Below are 25,275 nucleotides of genomic sequence, written 5' to 3' on the forward strand. Positions count from 1 at the left end.
TGAGTTTTCCTTTTCGCAGGTGCCAACATACATTCACTCACTGACCACTTTAGAAGGTCCCGTACACTCTATGGCCAAAAGTATGTGGACATCCATCCTCATTATTGAGTTCAGGTGTTTCAGCCATGCTCATTGCTAACAGGTGTATGAAATCAAGCACACAGCCATGCAATCTTCTTAGACAAACACTGGCAGTAGAGGGGGTCATACTGAAGAGCTTGGTGATTTTAAGCGTGGTCACTGTCATAGGATGCCATCTTTGCCACAAAGAAGTGAAATTTCTGCTATGCTAGATCTGCCCCTGTGCTATTATTGTGAAATGGAAGCATCTAGGAGCAACATCAGCTCAATTCCAAAGCTCTAGACCATGCAAACCATGCTGCAATTGCCTATCCTCTGTTGCATCACTCACTACAGAGTTGCTCTGGAAGCAAGATCCACACATAACTGAGCATCAGGAACTTCATGAAATCAGTTTCCATGGCTGAGCAGCTGCACACAAAGACAAGTGTTGGCTGGAATGGTGTAAAACATGCTGCCACTGGACTCTGGAGCAGTGGAAACATTCTCTGGAGTGATGAATCACACTTTACTATCTGGCAGTCTGATGGATGAATCTGGGTTTGGTGGATCCCAGGAGAACTCTACCTACCAGAATGCATAGTGCCAGCAGTAAAGTTTGGAGGAGGAGGGATAATGGTCTAAGTTTGAGTGAGGGGTGATGTTAATGCTGCAGCACACAAAGACACCTTAGACTATGTATTATATTCTTCCAACTTTGAGGAAACAGTTTGGGAAGACCCTGTCCTGTTCCAGTATAACTGTGCACAAAGCAAGCTCCATAATGAGTTTAGTGTGGAGGAACTCCAGTGGCCTGCACAGAGCCCTGACCTCAACCCCACTGAACACCTCTGGGATGAACTAGAACATTGATTGTGAGCCAGGCCTTGTCATCCAACATCAGTGCCTGACCTCACAGATGCTCTTTTGACTGAATGGGCGGTAATTCCCACAGACACTGTCCAAAATGTCCAAAATGTCTCAGAAGAGTGGAGGCTGTAATAGCCACAAAGTGAGGGCCAACTTCATATTGAACCTCATGGTTTTTGAACGGGCTGCCCAACAAGGAGGTGTGATGGTCAGATGTCCACAAACTTTTGGCCATGTAGTGTATATATTAACAAAAACACAAACGCTCTACAAAAAAATACGAATAACAGAAGTGTGTACCGGTTTTTATTGCAGTATCGAAAAATCAGAATCAAAAATTCTACTTGTTCTAAAAGTTCTACTTGCAAACTACATGAGAATCGAGACATTTGAACACAATATATTTATCATTATATCTTTACAAAGACGCACAAATCTCTACAGTAGGATGGTCTCTGTAGTATTGCAATGATGTAGTTTCCTTGTATAGCAATAAAGGCTCACACCTGCTTATATTAGAATCTAATGAGCTTACACAACATTCAGGTTTAAATTTCACAGTTATTAAATTTATTCTTCATTGATTTATTAGTAAACAAATCCTTCACATTGCTGAGATTATTATGTAATATAATAGGCAGACTCAAAGTCCAGTCCATTCTGCTATTTGTATAAATCAAGTAGTGTGACTGATTATTTGACTGTACTGACAATCAGGCAGAATAGAGCTCAGTCTGAGCTTGTGTCTGCGCTTGTGTGGGTGGAGATGAAGGTCTCTGCAGACTCCACAGGAGAGAAGCTGGGTGCACCAGTGGCTGTGTATTCAATTCAGAAACGGCTCTTCTAGCTGAGTTGGAGTCGCCTCGTCATCCTCACAGCCCCGGTACAGCTCTCTCGCTCCGGAGTCGGCAGAATCGCTGTTAACTCAAGTACAATTCCAAGAACAGAGACACACTGTTGCAGTACTGACACGATTCAAGTTAAAGCTGCTGTTGATACTGGATTACAGGGATGTGGGAAGTGGGGGTGCTGAGGGGGCTTGATAGTGGACGAATATTGTTTTTTAAACTTTTAAATTTCATAATAAATGTCCTATATTTTAAATACATTAGCTGTTACATCTTCTGCTCTGGTGTATATTGTAGTTTTGAATCTTCAGTATGTAACTTGGATGTTTCAGCCGCGCCACATATCGACAGTCTGATTGGTCGCTGCTTAGCTCATCTGCATAAGGTTTTTCAGAATGAGTGAGCAGAGTGAGCAGAGGGTCATCAGTGGTTTGCAGTGGTCATTTATATATGTATACTGCCATCTCTCGCCTCATTATAGCGCATTATGTAATGTTCTGTTTGATGTAAATTCACTCAAATATTCAAATTGGCATATCATCATCATCATTACATCACAACAAACATCATCATCATTACATCACAACAAACATCATCATCATTACATCACAACAAACATCATCATTACATCACAACAAACATCATCATCATTACATCACAACAAATACCATCATTACATCACAACAAACATCATCATTACATCACAACAAATGTCATATAGTTGTGCTTGCTAATAAGCTATTTTTAGTGCACAATTTCTGTTTGTTTGCTTTTGCCCAGGCAGCATTTTGTTTTATTTTTCCCTGATATGTTAAATCCAGCAAGTAAACAAAATAACTGTGCATTAAAATGTGCAGAAGTGTGTTATTTTAATCTAGAAAGCCAACAAAAATGTGTCATTTGACCCAGGGGCGCCCAAACTTGCATACAATTTTAGCAACCGCAACTTCCTGCATCCCTGTACAACAAGCACGATGATATTCACAAGCACAGTGGAGTGTGATGTAAACAAACAACAAACAAACAAAAACCCTGCATGATTTTGATCGGTTTTCATTACAGTCACAAGAAACTGACTAGAAACTCATGAGAAATGGTTCAAATCTGATTTGAAAGATTCATATTCTTGTATCTTAAAAAATCAGATCTGTCACATTTAGGCAAAAATCGGCTTTGTGCCACTTCAGCCCTGCAATGTGAACGTACACTGAGCTGGACTGAACCTGATTCGACTCCTGAAGGTTTTGATATTTAGCTGGTGAACGGCGTTAGACGTGTTAGAGCGAGGAGAGCGCTACGCTGTGCAGTGGTTTGGCTCTACAGTGGCTTTTGAGGATCGCTCATACAGAGCACTGAGTTCTTCTATTAAAAAAAAAAAAACGCTTTGGTACACGTGGCTGATTTTCCAGGCACAGTGCGACACTAAAAATGATTTTCATTGCAGATGCCCCACTGACAGTGTCATTTCGTCCAAAACTCGGGATGATCCACGACTTTCACCTCTTATACTGCAGACGCCCACATTTCAGTTCCTCACTGTAACAACTGCATAACTGAAACATCCACAGGAGTTACTGAATTACTCAGAGTAGACACTGAGTCACTTGTAGTTATTACTGAATAATTTATAGTAGTTGCTGAATAATTCACAGTAATTGAATCATTTATTGTAGTTGCTGAATAATTCAAAGTAATTAATGAGTTATATATAGTAAAATGTGAGTCATTTATAGTAGTTACTGGATAATTCACAGTAACTGAATCAGTTATAGTAGTTACTGAATAATTTATAGTGAGTGATGAGTCATTTATAGTCAAATCTGAGTCGTTTGTAGTACTTACTGAATATTTCATAGTAATTGAATCATTTACAGTAGTTACTGAATAATTCACAGTAATCGATGAGTCATTTATACTAAAATCTGAGTCATTTACAGTAGTTACTGAGCAATTCATTGTAGATACTGAATAATCTAAAGTAGTCATTAATAACTGAATAACAAGCTTGGAGCTTAAGACTGTATTTACATGGTGAAACTTTCATGCAATTTTAGTTGCTTGAAACCTACATGAAACTAAACTGCACTTGTGCTACATAATGTAAAATGTCCTGCATCTCACTTAAAACTCAGCCCCAACAGTTACAAGTGTCTCAACTTCGTGAAGCAGGTTTCATGAAATATCCAAACAAAGCACTGATAACGCATCACTTGATCACATCAAACAGTATACTGTTAAATGATTGATATCACTGGATCAATGCAACAGGATCAACAGGAGGTGAAAAGAAGGGCACATGTGGATGTGTTGTGTTGTGTGCAACTTTGTTATTGAACCGCTTTGCGTAACCGTCAAGTTGCACAGAAATTATGTTGCAGGCGACTCACAACGTGCAACTAGTTGCCTGAAAGTTTCACTGTGTAGAGCCAGCTTATGGGGTTAAACCATATCGAACCGTATTGCTGATCATCCAAGGCGTGTTGTTTAGTTCTGCACTGAAGCTACGCAGCTAATGTAGCTAACAAGTAACGAAAGCTTATGTTCCACCAATTAGAGCCCAGCTTACTGCAAACTGCAAGCCCACATCAGCACACACTTCCCTTAAACCATATGGAGTTGTTCAATCTCCAATAGACTTGCTTGTGTGGTTTCTCACTGTAGGACAAGCCAAGGCAAGTGTCTGCTTAATTAGGTGTTCCATTGTGCACGGTGATAATTCATAGCCATAAGCCTCCGTTACGTTAGCCGCATTAGCCTGCCAAACTATCGCTTTAAGCAGAGGCACCAAGAGTTAAACCGAGGCCGGCAGGGCAGCCAGGATGTGTTCAGCCGAGGGCCGGTCCACTGGGCTCTGACACCGGTGGGAAAAGATCACTGCACCTCCTTCATCCAGCACGAAATCACCACCCATCTATCACAGAGAGAGAAAACAAGAGAGGGAGATTGATAGCGCGTGAGAGAATGAAATAAAGAAAACACAAGCAACGGAGAGTGCAATAACAAGACGGAGAGAAAACATGTTTGTCTTTCAGCTGGCGTTAAGCAATACTTCCAGGGAAATTAGTTTGCTTTGGATTACTGGAACCTGTTCTCTTTGGATGAGTAGCATTCCTGAAAAGATGCAGGGCTGATACGCAACACAATACAGACTTGTACCTGCAGGAATCCTATCCTCCTCATATCACGTGGTGTTTAAACTGCGCTCTTTGTGCAGCTGAATGCGCTGAATGTAAATTCGTACCTGAAAAAGGTCGTCGATAAACTGCAGGGGGACCTGAGGAAAGCTTCTCTTGGTCACGTGGTATTCCGAGTAGCGAAGCAAGTTGCTGAACTTCATCACTTTAGCGAAGGAGGAGCCCAGAGAGAACGCCTGGTAGACCTGAAGCAGCAGAGAAGAGAAAGATCACACACAGCCAGTTCAACAAGCTTCTCTCAGCTGGCCGGTTTCATGCTTTAAGGTTTTTTCTGGCCTGCTTGGTCAGATGTCAAAGCTGTTTTTGAACCATCTGTAGTCCACCTGTGGTCCAGACCATGACTGTGTCCAAGCACCCACAAAAGTGGCTGCCTCTTCCAAAACGTCCAGCTCCTCTCCTCCATGTCCCGGAAACTGATTTAGGACAAGAGAAGCAGCTCCAAACACCTGCTGAAGGGGCTTCCAGGTGGACGATATATCAGTGCTACCCAAGAAGATTTTTGAGTGACTGCATGGAGGAAGCCAGCTATGCTTCTCAGTCTGTGTTTTGTTTGTATATATTAGAGCAAACAACTAAAATAATGTCGATTAATCACATTATTTGAAGGTAATCGTGATTAATTGCATTATCTTGTGTGATTAATGCATTATTTTGTGTAGTAAATATATTTTCTGTACTTACTTGCAATAAGTCATGTTATTTTGCATCGTTAATTGCAATTAATCGCATTATTTTATGCAGTTAGTGTTTTATTTGTACATATTAGGGCTGTCAAACAACTAAAATAATGTCGATTTATCATATTATGTGAAGTTAATTGCGATTAATCACTTTATCTTGCATGATTAATTGCATTATTTTGTGTAGCTAATCCCAATAATTATAAGTATAAATAAGTAAATTATGCAGTTAGTGTTTTGTTTGTGTATATTAGGGCTGTCAAATCATTATTTACATTGTCTTGTGTGATTAATCGCATTATTTTCTGTAGCTAATTTCAATAATTATATATTCTGTACTTACTTGCAAATAGTGATGTTATTCTGTGTAGTTAATTGCAACTAATCACACTATTTTATGCAGTTAGTCTTTTGTTTGTAGTATTTTGTCTGTCAAACAACTAAAATAATGTCGATTAATCATATCATTTGAAGTTAATCGTGATTAATTGCATTATTTTGTGTCGCTAATCCCAATAATTATATTTTCTGTACTTACCTGCAATTAGTCATGTTGTTTTGTGTCGTTAATTGCAATTAATTTTACGTAGTTACTGTTTTATTTGTATACATTAGGGTTTTCAAACAACTAAAATAATGTCAGTCATATTATTTAAAGTTAATCGTGGTTAAGCGCATTATCTTGTCTGATTAATTGCATTATTTTGTGTAGCTAATCGCAATAATTATATTTCCTGAACTTGCAATTAATCATGTTATTTTGTGTAGTTAATTGTGATTAATCCCAGTATGCAGTTAGTGTTTTGTCTGTATATATTAGGGCTTTCAAACAACTAAATGAATGTCGATTTATCATATTATTTCAAGTTAATAGCAATTAATCACTTTATCTTGTATGATTAAATCGCATTATTTTGTGTAGCTAATCCCAATAATTCTATTTTCTGTACTTACTAGCAATTAGTCATGCTATTTTATGTAGTTAATTGCAACTAATCACACTATTTTATGCAGCTCGTATTTTGTTTGTATGTATTATGTCTGTCAAACAACTAAAATAATGTCGATTAATCATATCATTTGAAGTTAATCGTGATTAATTGCATTATTTTGTCGCTAATCCCAATAATTATATATTTTCTGCACTTACCTGCAATTAGTCATGTTGTTTTGTGTCCTTAATTGCAATTAATCACATTATTTTATGCAGTTACTGTTTTATTTGTATACATTAGGGTTTTCAAACAACTAAAATAATGTCAATTAGTCATATTATTTGAAGTTAATCGTGGTTAATCGCATTATCTTGTGTGATTAATTGCATTATTTTGTGTAGCTAATCGCAATAATTATATTTTCTGTACTTGCAATTAATCATGTTATTTTGTGTAGTTAATTGTGATTAATCCCACTATTTTATGCAGTTAGTGTTTTGTCTATATATATTTTATATACTTTCAAACAACTAAATGAATGTAGATGAATCATATTATTTGTAGTTAATTGCGATTAATCACTTTATCTTGTTATCTAGCTAATCCCAATCATTTTCTGTACTTTCCTGCAATTAGTCATGTTATTTCGTGTAGTTAATTACGATCAATCGTGATTAATCGCATTATCTTGTGTAGCCAATCCCAATAATTATATTGGGAGTGGTCTAGGCTGAAACCCAGCTGCAGCAGGCTGTATGTTCTTCTGCGTAGCACAAAACACACTTGGATAAAAAATGTCTCAAGTGAGAAAGGCGTGGGCGAGTGTCCTTAAGTGAGCTCAATTGTGCAAGTAATTGATCCAAAGAAATTCTACCCTTTAAAAACAAACGAGCCCGGAATCCGTCCTGGGTCCCGACTCGTATTCAAAACAAGGAGGAAAACTCCCACCGAAGCTTGACTGGTTGAAGAAACAAGAACAAATCCCTCATCAAGGACTTGACAGACACCTTTGACCTGAGGCCAAACATCTGGCACGAAACTGCAACCACTCTGCTGAGCCAGGCGACACCACACCAAGGCCAAAGCGTCTGACGCTGTGAAAGCAGCTGCTGCCTGGCAACCAAACAAACTTCTCCTGGGTTTCGAAGGCAGTTTGGGGCAGAACAGGCCTAATGTGCTATTTAAACACAATGACATCACTGCAAGAGTATCTGCTTCCTTGCGCATCAGCAGTTTCAGAGGTTGGCGCAGTGGGAATTGGGAGCGTGTCTAGGGAGAGTTTCAGTAATCCAGGTCACTGAATTGTCCAGTGGTTAGTAAGTGAAGGCGACGGGACACATGGTTTTGTTCAGCGATGCACCAAAATGAAAATTCCTGGCCAAAACTGAAGTGGAAATTCAAGACAATTCAAGGCTGAAAACCAGATTTAATCTGCTGTTCTATTTAGGCTGTTATAAACATAAAAAGTAATACAGAAAACACTTTTTAATCAATCAATTCTGCTTTCAATAAGACAAAACTGAGCTGATAACCTTACTAAAATGGCTACAGTATTTAGGCTACAGCTTGTGCCAAATCCAGCATCCTCGACAACAGAGTCATCCAAGGCGTTAAACCTAAAGATTATTTTTATTTATAATTTGCACTTTTTCTCTGTTGTTTGTCAATTTTTATTCCACATCAAAACCTGTGGCTACGGATGGCGTCGGCTCCCGTAAACCTTCCTTTCTGCTTCTGTTGTTTCGCTGTGTTCTGCGTATCGAGCCGGATGTCGTGTATTCAAGTGCTATCAAGCCTGTAGTGGAGACACTGTTGAGCGTCGTCCCATCTTCTGATACCTGCAGTGAACAGAGATTATTAACGTCTTTTCTAATTTCCCTTGTAAGAACCGTGAGACCGTTCCCTCCGGCCACTGTTGATCTACTGCCGCTCAAACTGTTTGAATGTGTCCAATCCAAACGGTTCCTTTCAGTCCTATTTAATCTTTTGTTTTTTCAGCCAGTTTTTTTTTCAACCAGAAAACCCAAAGAGCCACTTTCGCCCATTTTTAGCCAAAATTGTTTGGCAGCCAAAATGTTAGTGAGTTCCTAATACTGTCTGATATCTGAATGTGGTTATACCAGAAGTCAATTCGCCTCGACTCACTACTACCAGACGACTGCATTATACAGCGCTGTGCACTCCAAAAACACTTGGGTTGTGTTTTTTTTCTACCCAAATGCTGGGTTGACCCTGTTGGGTTGGGTTTGTTTGGTTATTTCCACAGTGCTGGGTAGTTTTAGGTTTTTGGGGAGCAGAGCCGCTGGTTAGTGACCGTGCTACAATAAGAGTTCATTTTTAAATCATAACAGCGCTGGTTAGAACCGAGTCGGTGAAATGGCTCCTCATCAGGCAGCAGGACGGAGTCACAGCTGACAGAAATCACTAGGCAAACTTTCATAAAATGTAAACATTTTTATGTAGTTGCTTTATTTCAAGAAAGATCTACATGATGTGAGACTGTTGGATTAACTAACGGTAACTTTAGCTCACTATTTTTGTTTCCACTGTCTTATTGGAGGCTCACTGACAGTCAGATATGATATTTTACAGATATGATACTTTATTGCTGAATATTAGGTCATTTTTAATCAGACATTACTATGATATTTGACATTTGATATTTGCTTAATAACTACACAGCTAACCTAGCTAACGTTGGTAAATCAATTAAAAAAAGGTGCCGAATACAAAACGTGTCATGTTTTTTGTTCGTCTTACATTCTGTTTTTAATTAGTGGACGTAAATGGGAGGAACGAGGGATGAGAAAATGACACATAGAGGAGTGTGGGTCAGTACTGCTGTGGATTAGAGCTTGGGGACCTGCCCTGAGTGAGTACATGCAGTTTGGTGGCTTCCAGGTAAAGGAAATAATAGAGCTGGGGTTTGGGCAAAAATGAATGGGACTCTATGGAAGAAACAAGGGATGAGAAAACGACACAGAGGAGTGCGGGTCAATATAGCTGTGCAGCAGAGTTTGAGTATATAAAGTTTGGTGGCTGTAGGGCAACAAAGTAATAGAGTTTTGGTGTGGGGCGAAAATGAATGGGAGTATATGGGAAAAAATCAAAGAAAAGAAAAAGACAAACAGATGAGTGCGGGTCAGAACCACACTGAATTTGTGCTCAGGGGCCTGCCCTGAGATATACCATACCAAATGCCTAGCAACACCATAGCAACCACCTGGGATCCTATAGCAACCACCTTGGATAGCATAGCAACCACCTAGCAACACCACAGCAACTACCTATCAACAACCTAGCAACCATATACAATACCATAGCAACTCCCTGGCAACACCTTAGCAACTGTTCTCAAATCGCTTAAGCTGCACAATCACTCCGCATTTTCTTCAGGACATGCACTTTTCTAGTTTTGGTCATTTTCTCTTTTACAGGTTGGAACAAACATGCTGGAATATCTGCAGCAGGCTGAGAAAAAGACTATAATTTTTATAAAATTATTTTTTAAATTATAATTTTGTTTATAAGAGAAAGATTTTTTTAATATTTAATTTTTTTTATTTAATTTTTTAAATTAACAGTTTGTCATTACAGACCAGTATTCTGATTCTACATTGATTTTATTAAGTAAAAGAAAATAATATGTATTGTTGAAAATGTAAAATTTTGTAATTTCAAATTTAAATCATGGAAATGTAAAATTAGAAACAAACAAACATAAAAAAGTCAGACAAACCCAACCACAGAGTTCAAATGAACCCAGTGCTGGGTCAGATCTTAGGTTGTAGGGTTATTTATATGACCCGGTGATGCTGGGTCAGACCCAGTGTGTGTTCTGTTATAGTGACTCAGCACAAATTAGCTTGTTTTTCTCCCAGCATTTGTTTGAGTGCAGCGGTCACAGAGTGGAGTGGTGAGCGATGTCTAACCTTACGCTCGGGGTCAAAGACCATGTCGAACTCGTAGCCCGTCTGAGCCAGCCAAAACTCCGCCCCCTCCAGAGAACCGTACGAAACCATCAGAACCTGCACCGACTGAGCCTCTAGAAGAGCCTGGGAGAGACAGGAAGTGAAGGTTTCCTGGCGCTAAAGAAAACCAGAAAATGTTCCAAATGGAAATGAAATTCCACAGATTTTGGCAACCGTGACATTGCACAGCAGGACTCGGCCAGGGAATGCAGCACAACATGGAAACAAATAAGGTGAAACGAGGACAGCGAGGTCAGCAGTGCCTCGATTAAAAATAAAACTGAAACCACAGCGATTAAAAAACAATCATGAATAAAATTAAGGACTGACCAATATAGAAATGGCCAATATAACCAATAACATACAGAGGTGCTTAAAAGTTTGTGAATCCTTTAGAATCTTCTATATTTCTGCATAAATTTGACCTAAAACTTCATCAGATTTTCACACAAGTCCTAATAGTAGATAAAGAGAACCAAATTAAACCTATTACAGATCTGTGAGTGGCAAAAGTATGTGAACCTTCGCTTTCAGTATCTGCTGGGACCCCCTTGTGCAGCAATAACTGCAACTAAACATTTCCAGTAACTGTTGAATAGTCCTGCACATCCGCTTGGTGTAATTTTAGCCCATTTAGCCCATTCCTCCATACAAAACAGCGTCCACTCTATGATGTCGGAGGGTTTCCTCCCATGAACTACTGGTCAGGACTTTGACTTGGCCATTCCAAAACATGAACTTTATTCTTCTTTAACTATTCTTTGGTAGAACTGCCTGTGTGTGCTTAGGGTCGCTGTCTTGCTGCATGACCCACGTTCTCTCGAGTTTCAGCTCATGGACAGATGTCCTGATATTTTCCTCTAGAATTTACTGGTATAATTCAGAGCATATTGTTTCGTCAATGCTGGCAAGCCGTCCTGGCCCAGATGCAGCAGATACTACCACCACCATGTTTCACAGACGGGATGAGGTTTTTATGCTGGAACGCAGTGTTTTCCTTTCTCCAAGCATAACGCTTCTCATTTAAACCAAAAAGATCTATTTGGTCTCTTTCGTCCACAAAACATTGTTCCAACAGCCTTCTGGCTTGTCCATGTGGTCTTTAGGAAACTGCAGATGGGCAGCAATGATCTTTTTGGAGAGCAGCGTCTTTTTCTTTGCGGCCCTGCCATGCACACCACTGCTGTTCAGTGTTCTCCTGATGGTGAACTCAGGAACCTTAATATTAGCCACTGTGAATCCGGCCTTTAGTTGCTTAGAAGTTACCCTGGGTTCCTTTGTGACCCCGCAGACTATTACACGTCTTGCTCTTGGTGTGATCTTTGTTGGTTGACCACTCCTGGGGAGCGTAACAGTGGTCTTGAATTTTCTCCATTTGTACACAATCTGTCTGACTGTGATTGGTGGAGTCCAAACTCTCTAGAGATGGTTTTGTAACCTTTTCCAGCCTGATGAGCATCAACAACTCTTCCTCTGAGGTCCTCAGAAATCTGCCCCGATACACTTCCACAAACATGATTGTGAAGGTCAGACTGTGATAGATCCCTGTTCTTTACATAAAACAGGGTGGTCACTCACACCTGATTGCCGTCCCATAGATTGAAAACACCGGACTCTAATATTACCTTCAAATTATCTGCTAATCCTAAAGGTTCACATACTTTTGCCACTCACAGATATAATATTGGATCATCTTCCTCAATAAATAAATGACCAAGTCTAATATTTTTACCTCATTTGTTTATTTTGGTTCTCTTTATCTACTTATAGGACTTGTGTGCAAATCTATTCTTAAAATCCGTCAGGCATTAACATAAATAAAGAAATAAAAAAACTGACCGCAGCCTCTATTTTACCTTGTTGTCCTGAAGCTCGGTCAGGTGATCTCGTCACGGCAGTCATCCGAAATGCCTGAGCAGAACCAGCAGGAGTTTCTGCCCTTTGCCCAGATACTGACCCAGAGAAACACTCCTACACACAGACACACAGAGGGGGGTCAGTATACACATCTGAAAATCTTCCTCTACACAATGTTGGCCAGAGAGCTGTAAACAAAACCATCTGCTCTCACTGGTCCTTGCCTGTGTTTTGGGTAACAGGCCACTGCTGCGAAAGCATCACTGCGGTCCAGTTAAGTCCAGTAAGGGCACCACTACCACTGAGGGAGCTCATGTAAAGTTTCAGACTTCCTGTAAGACTGTTTCTGGTTAGACTGTTCCTCGCCTAGTCTGGAAAAAGTCAAAAAGTCTTATGAAAATTAGTTGAAAGTAATGATATGTAGTAATATATATGGTCAACCTGACAATATATAAATTCCCAACAGTCTAATGAAAGTTACATCATCAGTAAAAACATTATTACATTATTAGTTAAGACATTGTATGTGCTGCTGGCATCCAATTCAAAATGGGCATATATTTTTCAAAAAGCAGTAAATTTTCTCAGTTTCAACATTTCAACTATTTTCAATTAGATAAAGGGTTTAAATGATTTGCATTTTGTTTTTATTTACATTTTGCACAGCGTCCCAACTTTTTTGGAAATGGGGATGTATTATGTTATTAAGTTGATAAATATCTCAGTTTTTTTACATTTTTGTTCAAGTTAAAGCTCAAAATCTTATAACGTTTCTGACTGTTATTACATTATTGGGAAATTATCACATTATTGGGATCTACACATGCTATAATTGCCCAAATGAGAAAAGGGACACACTACATTGCGGACTGGGTTCTCTTTAGCTTGTGGTCACACGATTTCTCACATGAATCTAGTGTTAACAGTAAACACAAACAGCAGTCGCAACAATGGACGTTTGGTTTTATGTGTAGTCAGCTGACTCTAGTGACACCACAGGATGATTGCGTTTGACCAATCAGAGGTCTGCAATATTTCGAACTCCGCCTGTACGGTCTGGCTCGACATTGAGTGCGTTTACATGCACTTAATAATCCAATAACTGCAGAAAATCAGATTTGGTCAGTAATCTGATTAACGCGTTTACATGCACTTGAGTAATCAGATAATGCGAAAACTCCAGGTCTACATGAGTCAGACAGTAATCAGATTTCTGTCTTGCAACCAGCCAATAAACTCACAGAAGAAGACGAGACGTAAACGTAACGTAAAACTCAAAGTTCATGCCGCAATTTTTTTTTTTTAAACATCGCGCCACTTTTCCTGAAAATATGAACATACATCATCTAGAAGATGAAGAATATTTAAATCCTTCATTTCGCCTGCTTATTTCTGGTACAGCGGTCTGTTTTCGCACATGCGCAGACTGAGAAATGCGAAAGAAATCAGAGTAAGAGTTCACATGAACTGAGACATCTGATTACTGAGCTAAAATCCAGCTCTCTTTATCAGATTTCTTAATCGGATTTCTAGACCTTACTCCGATCTAAGAAATCAGAGTGTGCAGACCATTTGAATAATCAGATAACTGCAGAAATCAGATTATGATCAGATTATTGAGTGCATGTGAACGCACTCACTCTTGGTACCCTGGTGAAAAGGGTAACTGAGCAGCACAGGTGCTCAAGTACAGTACATTTTACTTCACAATAGAAATGACAACTAAATGCATAATCATGGATTTGTGACCGCACCGTACTGTAGTGCACTGCCCGGTGGGAATTACCCAAATGACCAATAAACCACATTCCTGGGTCAGAGAGCACACACTGCTGAAAGCCTTTCGAAGACCTACATAGGTGCAACTGATCTTTGCAAAATTATAATTAGCATGAACTGAATCTTCTCAAAACTTACCTCCATCAGGCAGAAGTGGCCGTATATTAATCTGGATTATTTGGAGAATGCTGGAAAGATTTCAAAGAGCAAATTGCACAAGTCAAGCTTTTGATGTATGCTAGCACCTGTTAGCATGACCTTCCCTGTTTTACTGAGTGGACAGATATAAAGGCACGTTCGTCAGTGAGGAGCGTGATACTCACTCTTTAGTCCTGACGTCTGTGAGCTGCATGTCAGGGCTCAGTGCGTGTGCTGGTGGAACGACAGAAAGAGTCTGGTCACTCATCTGAGTCTGACAGTCCAAACGGGTCAGAAACCCATCCCACTCTGCCTGTCAATCAAACATAACACATTCAGGAACCGGTCACCCTCAATAAAACCAGTCAAATGCAATACATTGAGAACCACATCCCACTCAATACAACCAACTGAAGGCAAAACAAGCTGAAACCCCTCCCACTCAATACGACCAATTAAAGACGATACATTCAGAAACTCCTCCCTCTCTACATGAACTCTTTGAATTCTCCTTTAACACGCTTTTAATCAGTCATCACATTCGTCTGCTAAGGGAAGGGGATGCGAAGCACAACCCAGGCTATACAACGGTCTGTATTGCATGCAATTACACATTTCGACCAGAGGGGTCTCCAAATCCCCAAATCTTACATAGTGCAGCTTTGAGTAACAACAGTAGTCACTGCTGTAACTGTATGGATGAAGAAATTGCCAATATATATATATATATATATATAAAGCAATAATAATATGCTAATTAATACCAAATATGTGAATATATCTAAAAAATTTGATACTATATTATAGTCTTAAGTATCACATACTTCTAACTGCAGTAAGTCTTCAACATGGTCCCGGACCTCCGCATTCCTAATGGACAGAACACCGTGTTGAAAAAAGAAAGAAAAATAAAACAAGCATTATTACTCCGTCATACAGTGCAGCCACAGAAACTGTACAATGCAATAAGGTGCCTCTTAATACTGATATTACTGATTAAAGACATTTTATTTCCATTTCAAGTTACAATAACTCTTCGTCTTTCAGATTTCGCTGTTTTTATTGTGTAATTTCACAATGTGGGTCAATGTATGTTAAATAAAATGCTGCTATAATAAAAAAGTTTTTATTGTTACTGGAAGTATTGCTCCCACAGGGCTTCAGCTTCTCCCCTGGTTTTCACCGAAAGACTGAAAAACATCAAAAAGGGGGACAGTCTTAAAGGGGACCTTCACCAGTTTCTCAAAATGTCTGCATAATTCAACTGCTGCGTTCTAAACAAAGTCATTCAGAGTGATTTGATGTGAAATGGTTCATTGTAGAGAAACGTAAAGGCCAGTTGTCACAGTGTCCACAATGGATATAGCCATTTTATTAACTATCTACACTGACCAACAAACCTGCACATGAGTTTTTATATGTAACACTGATAACAATAAAGTAGTGGAAAATACAAAAAAATCCATTTTCTACAGGTACTATTTTGCCTAATAACACCCTGCATGTACCTCTCCTCCATGAATGGTGTGGAAAATTACATTTTAAGCCAAAACTTTATTATACAAGTCATAAAAGTCTCAGGCATATCTGTAACCATTTTGCCTAATAAGCTTTCTGAGCAGGAGCTTATGGAGGTGGACGTCTGGTTCCTATCACCACCACTGTGAACAGTTCTGGCTCAGTGCATTTCTCTTTCACATCAAACCACTCTGAATGACCACAGAAATTTTGAAAAGTCAGTGGAATTCCCCTTCAGGTTAGGGTTAGGATTAGGGTTAGGGTTAGGACAAATCATCATTCAGCAGATGCTGTTAACAATACGCAAGACGAATGGAGCAAAATGCAAAATGCAGGAAGCCTGATTGTACCTGCTGAGGAAGCTGGCACCTGCTGCCATCAGGCCGAACAATGGATGGAGTTTCTGACCATCAATGTTTTGCTGAGATCCACCTGAAACAGACAGAAACACTTATGAAAAAGATCTGCTGGAGTTTTTATAGGATTCACATAGCAGCACACATTCACCCATCAGCCATAACATTAGAACCCCCCCCCTTGTTTCTACACTCACTGTCCATTTTATCAGCTCCACTGACCATATAGGTGCACTTTGTAGCTCTACAGTTACAGACTGTAGTCCATCTGTTTCTCTGCATACTTTATTACCCTGTTCTTCAGTGGTCAGGACCCCCATGGACCCTCACAGAGCAGGTACTATTTGGGTGGTGGATCATTCTCAGCACTGCAGTGACACTGACGTGGTGGTGGTGTGTTAGTGTGTGTTGTGCTGGTCTGAGTGGATCAGTCACAGCAGTGCTGCTGGAGTTTTTAAACACCTCAGTGTCACTGCTGGACTGAGAATAGTCCACCAACCAAAAATATCCAGCCAACAGCGTCCTGTGGGCAGCGTCCTGTGACCACTGATGAAGGACTAGAGGATGACCAACACAAACTGTGCAGCAGCAGATGAGCTATCGTCTCTGACTTTACATCTACATGGTGGACTGACAAAGTAGGAGTGTCTAGTAGAGTGGACAGTGAGTGGACACAGTGTTTAAAAACTCCAGCAGCACTGCTGTGTCTGATTCACTCATACCAGCGCAACACACACTAACACACCACCACCACCACATCAGTGTCACTGCAGTGCTGAGAATGATCCACCACCCAAATAGTACCTGCTCTGTGAGGGTCCATGGGGGTCCTGACCACTGAAGAACAGATGGACAACAGTCTGTATCGTAGGTCTACAAAGTGCACCTATATGGTCAGTGGAGCTGATAAAGTGGACAATGAGTGTAAGTCTTGTTTGAATGGACAGAGAAATGAGGAAGCCGTTCAGGGAACCAGGCAGCTGCACCGTCAGAAGCAGAAACAGGGGGTGAATCATTCCCTGAACAAACCAGAAAACATGGAACAACCTTAACCCAGCTACAGTTACTGTAAACACAGCTGAAGAGACGAAGCTCGACTTCGCTTCTTATTCGAATTCCCCGTTCCACCTTAAATGGTGCAGCCGCCGGGACCATCCACTCATTCAGTCTATGCGCCAGACTGTAACTGCTGAGTCATTTAAGGTGGAACGGAAGTTTGAATGAGAAGCTGCTGATAGTTTATCAAAGCAGGCTGCAGGTCAGTGAGCGACGCTGTTCGACTCACCCGCCGCTCCGTCTTTCTCCACACTGTCCAGCAAAGTGCGGCCGGTGCTGACCAGCTCTCTCAGCGCTCTAACCAGCGCGTTTTCATCCACGGAGCTGGACATTTTAGCCTTTATTTAAGGCGCGTTTCAGAAGAAACACACCAAAGTCGCGGTCTGTCGTCCAGCAGGTCTACGTGACACTCTTTACGCGCCACCTAGCGGCCACAGCGTGAAGCTGCAGCTCAGCACTGCACGATACGATACGTTTTGATATTCAGGGCAACGATTCGATATTTGACAATATTTAAAATGTTACGATACTTTTCGAAATAAATGTACAGTTTAATATACAAGGCCAACAAATGTTTATCTGCAAAAAATAGGGAGATGGAAAATGTAAAGAATTTGGAAACATATTTGTAAAAAAAAAAGAGCCTAATCTGTAACTTTAAATTGAAAGGGGCTGTAATAGCCAATAACCGTGACACTTTCCAGCTATGCGATACATTTTCTCTCAGTAATTTATGAACAATATATCCAGTTAAATATTACATTTTCATATTTAAGGCAACAACTTAACATTTCATGGTATTTCTAATGTTATGATGCAGTTATATGACTTTACAGATCATTTTTACATCAGATACTTGGTGATATGATCCCTCTCATTAATATACAGTCCATTATTTTCGAAGGTTCGGGCTCCCCTGGTCAATTTGTATATTTTGTTGATTTTTTAAGTGAAAAAAAGGGAACACATCATCTACAGAGACACACCTCTGCACAATTTAACACACAATTGCTGTTTATTTACTGAATTTAACATATTGGTGGAAAAAAAAGAAAACAAAATGTACTCTGTGCACAAAATGTAGCAATTAGCACAATGTATTTATTTATTTATTCATTCTACATGTTATTTTCCCCTCATTGTTAAACTCAGCAAAGAAATTGTGCTGTGAAATTTGCATACAAAATATTTGTTTGTTCTCTGTAGAGGATTTGACCAGGGGTGCACAAACTTTTGCATACAACCAATCTCTCCTGCTGGAATTTAAACTCTTTTTACCCTCATTGTTCAAATGTTTCTAGCTGTTTTGCAGCCTCATAAGACGGTTTATATATGTGCACTGGACTGATACAATCATGTAACCTACCTCTAAATGAAATATACATTTTCATAGCTACGCTGACACCCAGTTATACATTTCCATTCCCTCTGATGATCAAGACAGACTAACCAGCTGTGTGTCAGATATTTCTCAGTGATGTCGCAAAATTGTCCACAATTAAATTCACGAAAAAACTGAAATACTGATCGCTGGTACAGAAACTCAGAGAAAGCTGCTTTATGAGAAACTTGGTTCTTTAGCTTCATGAACCAAACCTGAAGTAGGAAACCTGGGTGTGATCTTAGACCCAGAGCTCTGTTTTATCCTGCATGTAAACACAGTCACTAAAGCAGCTTTTTATCATTTGAGAAATATGGCAAAAGTTTGGCCTTTTCTATCTCAGAGCGACGCAGAGAAGCAGAGTTGATCACTGTAATGGTCTACTTACTGAACCTCCTATGAAAATACATCCTTTACAACTTGTACAAAATGAATCAGCGTTCTAACAAAAACAACACAGAGAGATCAGATCACTCCCACTTTAACAGAACTGCACTGTCTGTATCGTTCAGGATAGATTTTAAAGTTCTGCTACTAGTTTTTAAAGCTCCAAACGACCTTAAAGCACCACTTACATCACAGGGTGTCTGTTTATGTTCCAGCATACACCTACAAACACCTTCAATAAAACGTGGAGAGACTCTTTCAGTTATTCTGCTTCTAAACTGTGGAACTCAATTCACCTTTTATTAGACAGTCAAGCTCAGTGCTCACTTTTAAGAAGCATCTAAAAATGCATCCCTTTAACGTAGCATTTAATTAAAACTCTACGTCTCGTGGTTTTTATCTTCTAATTTGATCTGTCATTTTCTTCTGATTCTAAATAAATACTTATAATTTCTTGTATTACTGTTTAACTTTATCACCCGTCTATGAAGCACTTTGAGCTGCCACTGGCATGAAAAGTGCTATATAAACAAAAATTATTATTGTTATTATTCTGAGTCAACATATTACAAAGCACTTTACCAGCTGTAGCTGCCTTGTTACCAGTATCAAGTTGAAAAATGCATTTCCAAAGAAAGCAGAGGCGGTTTAGTTCTTTAATCTCTTTACTGACTCGAGTCCTCCGCAGTTCTTAAAAAACTCAAGCACTGTTCAAGTTTAATTTCAGGATACGACAACGTCCTCCTCGGGAAAGTCATTCAAACCTCCAGCCTTTAAATCAATACTTAAATAAAAATCTCCACCGTAATAAAAAGAAAACCTGGTTAAAACATAACATTGATTAAAAGTTTCAAGTCAATCAGTTCAAAGGCTTTTTCAAAATAAAATACAGAGAGTGAGTCGAGTTTCAACGGACATTTTGTTCGGTCAAGTTCACAGTAGAGACAGAGAGAGAGACATAAAATAAACGCTGAAAACAGGAGGATCTGGCAAATCAGTTTCTCGGCTCCTAACAGCACCACATTCCTCCACATTCAGACACAGAGGTAAAACGATCCGTAACACCAAAATGAGGGAAAAAAAGAACACTTTCCAAAAAACAGAGGGATTTTATATCCAAAATATGGAAAGAAAACTTGCTGCACATTTTACCGCAAACCATTCTGAAGGTTATCATTTCTTTCTTCTTTAAATCAAGTGTTTGGAATCAATAAGTGGCTCTCAGTCTCATATTTTTGTACTTAATTTGACTTTTCTGCATATTTTTGTTCTTTTCTCTGCTCTCACACACACGTTTCGACTCATGATCCTATTTTCAAGCCCTTTTCGAGTTGAATGGGGTGTGAAAGCAGAGAACACACAAGGCATGAGGGTCACGTTTGCTCTCGATTTGCCTTCTCTGCCTAGAATCACTGACTAATTAAAGCGTGATTGTCAAAAGATTCTAAACATATAGGAATCTAAATAAGATCTATGAAGGAAAAATGTGTTTAAGTGTGCTTTGTTCATTTAATTCTCATAAACTAAACCATCTGGGGAAATAAAAATCAGGCATATTTGTTGTCAGGGACATTAATGTTCCCCTCAGAAGAGAAAAACACTGTTTAAGACTAAGAAGGAAAGTGGATTCACCATCTTTGCCTGCTTTTTACACTGAAGTAGCTCTTTAAATGGAAGACAGGAGAAGTAGGGGCTTGTGGAGAGAGAGAGAGAGAGAGAGATAGAGAGAGATAGAGGAGAGAGAGAGGGCGGGGGGGCAGCCCTCATCGGGACAGGACAGGGCTCCATTAGGACTTTTTCGGACAGTGGGAGGAGGAGTCTGTGTTAAGGACTTCAATCATGGTTCTGGAGAACTGGAACGTCTCTGCTACTGATGGAAGGTTCTGGTACCAACTTGGCAAACTGGAGAAGAGAGAATAGAAAGAGAACACAGGGCAAGACTGATGAGGACAGTAATATGAAAACTTATAACACTTCACAACAAGACTACCTTTATAAAGCGTTTATGAATGGTTAAAAATGAGTTCATTAGTGGTTTTTAAAACATGAATAAGCAGTTATAACATAAAAAGGGCAACAGTGAGCTGAATATCTAATGAAGTATTAATGCTAACTAAGTAAGATGACTAACCAGCTAGATCTGACATTTAGCAGTATAGATAAATATGGTCTCACTATTTGGCAAGTAACCCGCGACCCAGAACGATAAGCGGTTTAGATGATGTATGTATGTATGTATGTATGTATGTATTTGGCAAGTAACAAGTCACTGCCCTTTCTATTGTCTGTTATAACTGCTCATTAATTATAAGCAAGATATTTCAGATCTAATTAATAGTCATTAATAAAGAAATTTTAAACCACTCAGAAAGTTTTCATACGGATAGTTTTATTGTAGATAAAGATATTAGAAATATATTAGAATATGAATAAATATGCAAGGATTTTTTAGTAAAGGCAATGGTTATATATAGAAACATGAATGACAACTCAAAGAACCATTTGAACGCATTGATAAATGATTAACTAAAGAACCTTTTGGAACTGGTTCTATACAGCACCAAAAACGGTTCTGCAAAGTGGTTCAAGCGTTCAGTCTTACCTCTTTAAGTTCATCCAGCTTTTTGCCGTTTTAGTGAAGCGGTCAGGGCTGGGTGTGGTCATGGCCTCAAAGTCCACCAGCTGGAAGATAAACCATATCTGTGTCACACTCACACATACTGGGCGCTGTTCTCTTACAGAGCAGTAAAACGACTGAAAATGCTGATTAATATCTGTTCTGTGTTGGCAGAAGGTTTAGTAGTTTATTTTTTGCACAATGTAAAATACACACAAATAAACAAAGATAACATAAAACAGTGTAGGGAGAGGCAAAAAACATAATAAGCTCATATAAAACCTCCACCTAAATAATATAAACTACAACTACAGTACAAAGTATCACTGTCCCGGGTTGGTGGTATTGTGTGATGGGGGGTGGGGTGGAGACCTAATTACTGGGTGGAATTGGACTAAATTGAGGGAAACTGGGAAAAATGACAAAAGAGCAAACTTCAAACATCAAACATGTCTTGGCTGATGAAACTCCTTTAATCTGTGTGTTAGAGTCAAACTAACCTGTACTGATTCTATAGCTGTATTTAAACAGCATTAAAAAAAAAAAAAAACAGTGTTAAGACGGCCTCAAAACAACAGACTACAAATCAAGACAGAGCAAGGTTATGTAAGCTGTGATTATCCACACATTCAGGCAAAGAATCAAAACAGATTTTGAGTTTCAACTTAAAAAAGGAGCAGGAGTTAAACATGTTAAGAGCCAGTTTGACCGCACCTTTCCAGACGGGATTCTGCCTACGACCTCTTTGCCACTCGCCATCAGCGCTCCCATCACCACGGAGTACGCCACGATGCTGCCAGACAGACAGACATGAAAAATCCTTAACATGTATAAATGCTAAAACAGCCTGTATTTGTCAGAAGGTGAGAAGCTCCACTCACGGCCTTTTTAGCATGTGCAGTAAGATTGCAGCAGGTTTTTAGTATTTTAATACAGTCCTTATTTCATTGTTTGTATTAGATGGCAATCTATTGTATCATTTCTATACTGTTACTGTTTTCTATATTTTCTGTATGTCTCATTGTGTCTGTAGCTCTGTTCAGACTGTACTGCAGGGCGAGTGAGTTTCTAGTGGGTTGTATTTTCTACGAACCTAAACATTTGCATTGCAAATGGTCACATGATCATAGAAAACTAAAAATGGATGACATCGTCAGTATAAAGAAATCCTTTATATGTGTAGCTGCCTTTGTAACCACCCTTGAAATCTGGCTGTAGGACCCTAGTAGGACCCTACTTTTCTGACTTTCTCCTCTGCTAATGTTCTCCTGGTGTAGAGAGGATGGAAACTAGGTTGTACAACCCACACCAGGGGTCGCAACCCAAATATTAAGAAGCGCTATTTTGTCAAGTTTCAACAAAAAACAAACCACCTTGGGAGCCACAACATTTCATGTCCATTTTATTGAAGCAACATTTCACCGTCTTGCCTGTAAATATATCTCAGTATGTGCTGATATACTAGTGTAGGCTAAAAATATAATCTAAACGAAAATCCAGACTTACTTCACTCTGCTTTAAGCCTTAACTCAGCTATAGCTGCTTTTTTCACATCTCTGGCAGGAAACTTTACCGCAAAAGTACAATAGTTTCTTGTAAAATGTCTCTTAACATTCCACTTTTACGAGGCTGAAGACGCTTCTCATTCGCTTCTTCTTTGAATTTTCCTGTTCCACCTTAAAAGCACCAGAATGTAGCTAACTATGTAGCTAACTCTTGCAGATTAAACGTATCAGGAAACCAGGTGAGTGATTATAAACACTAATAAGTCCATTCGTCTCCAAATTATTGATGTTCATCCTAAAATTGTCCTTTTGCCGTTTCGTTAGCTACTAGCTAGGCCGGATTGCTGTCCGCGTTGCTATGGTGACCAGCAGTCTGTGTACCAACCTTCAGGGTTAAAGGTGAATTAGCAGTTCTACATTAACTCCAGAGTTTAAGACCCTTTATTGTTAAACTGTGTTGAACGATCAGCAGAGCTTTATTTTACTGTAAAGGAGGATTATTTTATTTTTACCTACAAATCTAATTCAGCTGTGGAGCCGCAACAGGGCAGTAAAAGAGCCACACGCAGCTCCAGAGCCGCATATTGCCGACCCCTGGCCCAGACCAAGTAAACGTTTGAAAGACTCTTCCAGAGCATCCACTGTTTCACATATCTGGAGTATTTGATATGGATACGGGTGCTAGGAGACTAATTACAGCAAGTAAGAGTGGCCAAAAACCAAACACAAGGCAACATCTTCCTTGAAAATCATATGACTTTAAATGTTCAGACCAACAGCAGGTAATTCAACCTGAGACAGAACAGACATGACCAATCTGGACGAATACAGTATCGCTGAATAGCACCTGTAAAAGAGGACATTACAAGAACCCCATATGAATTTAATCTTGCCTGAGTCAGGCTTAGGTCTGACGCCTTTTTGTTGAGCCATGCTGCAAATCAAACAAACTGAACTTCTAGGTTAGATCAAATCGCACGAATGGACACTGATCTCCATCTTCAAAGCTGTTTTTTAACAATGAATCAACTGTGGAGTTGTGATCTAATAGACGGTCAGAGTTTCAGGAGTCAACAGCTCTGCTGTGATGCATTGTTAAGTATACTGGGTAGAACAGAATGTCTCACCTGGAGCCTCTGGAGAGCGGCATGAGGTTACAGAAGTAATAGACCAGAGACAGGATTAGATTACAAACCGCATCTGCATCCTACAGAGGAAGAGAGAAGGAGAAAGGGAGAGAAAGAGCAACGTGGCGTTGATAAAACATCACATTATTAATAATACCCGCAACGAACAACTGACTGTTGACTGTTCAGCCAATAACAACTGCCTCTAAGCCAGGGGTGTCAAACTCAGCGGGTAAAAGGGCCGTATTAAAAAAAAAATCTCAACAAATCTGTCGGCCAGAGGAAAAAATGTTTTTACTTCATTTTTTATTAATGTTGTCCTGTAACCCCAACTGGCCATTATTTATTCAAAATATGCAAAAACATCAACAGTAAAATACAGACACTTGTAGAAGACCCTGAAATATTACATGGACATTTGAAATATTTAAAAATGAAATGTCCCCAGGAGCTCAGTCTATAAACCTACCTATCAGCTTGAACTTTCTTTGCTCCAAGTTCATTCAGACTTGGGCTCAGTTTCTGAGCTGCTGAGCTGAAGTTAAGTGTTTATATTGGTTGAACTGCAGCTGAAATGCATTTTGGTGATATGACTGGTGTGGAATTACACAGAATTGTGTAGAACTGAGGTGTAACCACTGTCCCATAGATTGTTGTTGGGGCAGGAGAGTCGGAGTACACTTTACGTTGCAGTGCATGCTGGGGACTGTAGTGCAGCGCATTGTGAAACGGGCTAATATTCATAGAAAATTAAAGTACTTTTGCAGGCCTGTGTTTCACACATGGGCTCTAAGCGCTCCGTGGAGTAACCTACGTGGAGGACCACACAGTTCAATGACAATTAACAGGTGGAATAATACAGGCTAAAGTCAGCTAAACTTGTCTGAGTTACTGTGTTTATTCAACACTCCTTTTAAGATTATCTAATCTAATTATAAATAATGTTGCAGAACAATCCGTAAGATTCAACTTGGCAACTATTTTGAATATTATTAT

At 39.5% G+C, this 25,275-nt stretch overlaps 2 protein-coding genes across 2 annotated transcripts in view; both read right to left on the reverse strand.

Annotated features, from left to right (window-relative positions):
• Positions 1 to 1,014: 1,014 nt before the first annotated feature.
• Positions 1,015 to 17,709, reverse strand: selenol (selenoprotein L). The gene is made up of 9 exons (XM_036581262.1): positions 17,492 to 17,709; positions 16,201 to 16,282; positions 15,469 to 15,522; positions 15,157 to 15,202; positions 14,518 to 14,645; positions 12,415 to 12,529; positions 10,520 to 10,642; positions 5,020 to 5,157; positions 1,015 to 4,689 (listed from the first exon to the last, which is right to left on the reverse strand). The coding sequence occupies exons 1-9, from the start codon at positions 17,592 to 17,594 to the stop codon at positions 4,570 to 4,572; spliced, it is 909 nt and encodes a 302-aa protein (XP_036437155.1). The 5' UTR covers positions 17,595 to 17,709; the 3' UTR covers positions 1,015 to 4,569.
• A 1,963-nt stretch (positions 17,710 to 19,672) lies between these two features.
• ttc13 (tetratricopeptide repeat domain 13) overlaps positions 19,673 to 25,275 on the reverse strand; it is a 31,391-nt gene continuing 25,788 nt past the window's right edge. The window contains exons 20-23 of the mRNA XM_036581261.1: positions 24,280 to 24,359; positions 22,362 to 22,440; positions 21,633 to 21,712; positions 19,673 to 20,932 (exon numbers count right to left, since the gene is read on the reverse strand). Coding sequence (XP_036437154.1) covers positions 20,818 to 20,932; positions 21,633 to 21,712; positions 22,362 to 22,440; positions 24,280 to 24,359 — 354 coding nt within the window. The 3' untranslated portion in view covers positions 19,673 to 20,817. The remainder of the gene's footprint in view (positions 20,933 to 21,632; positions 21,713 to 22,361; positions 22,441 to 24,279; positions 24,360 to 25,275) is intronic.

Source organism: Colossoma macropomum, unplaced genomic scaffold (genome assembly GCF_904425465.1).
Source record: "Colossoma macropomum unplaced genomic scaffold, Colossoma_macropomum, whole genome shotgun sequence".
NCBI classification, from domain to species: domain Eukaryota; kingdom Metazoa; phylum Chordata; class Actinopteri; order Characiformes; family Serrasalmidae; genus Colossoma; species Colossoma macropomum.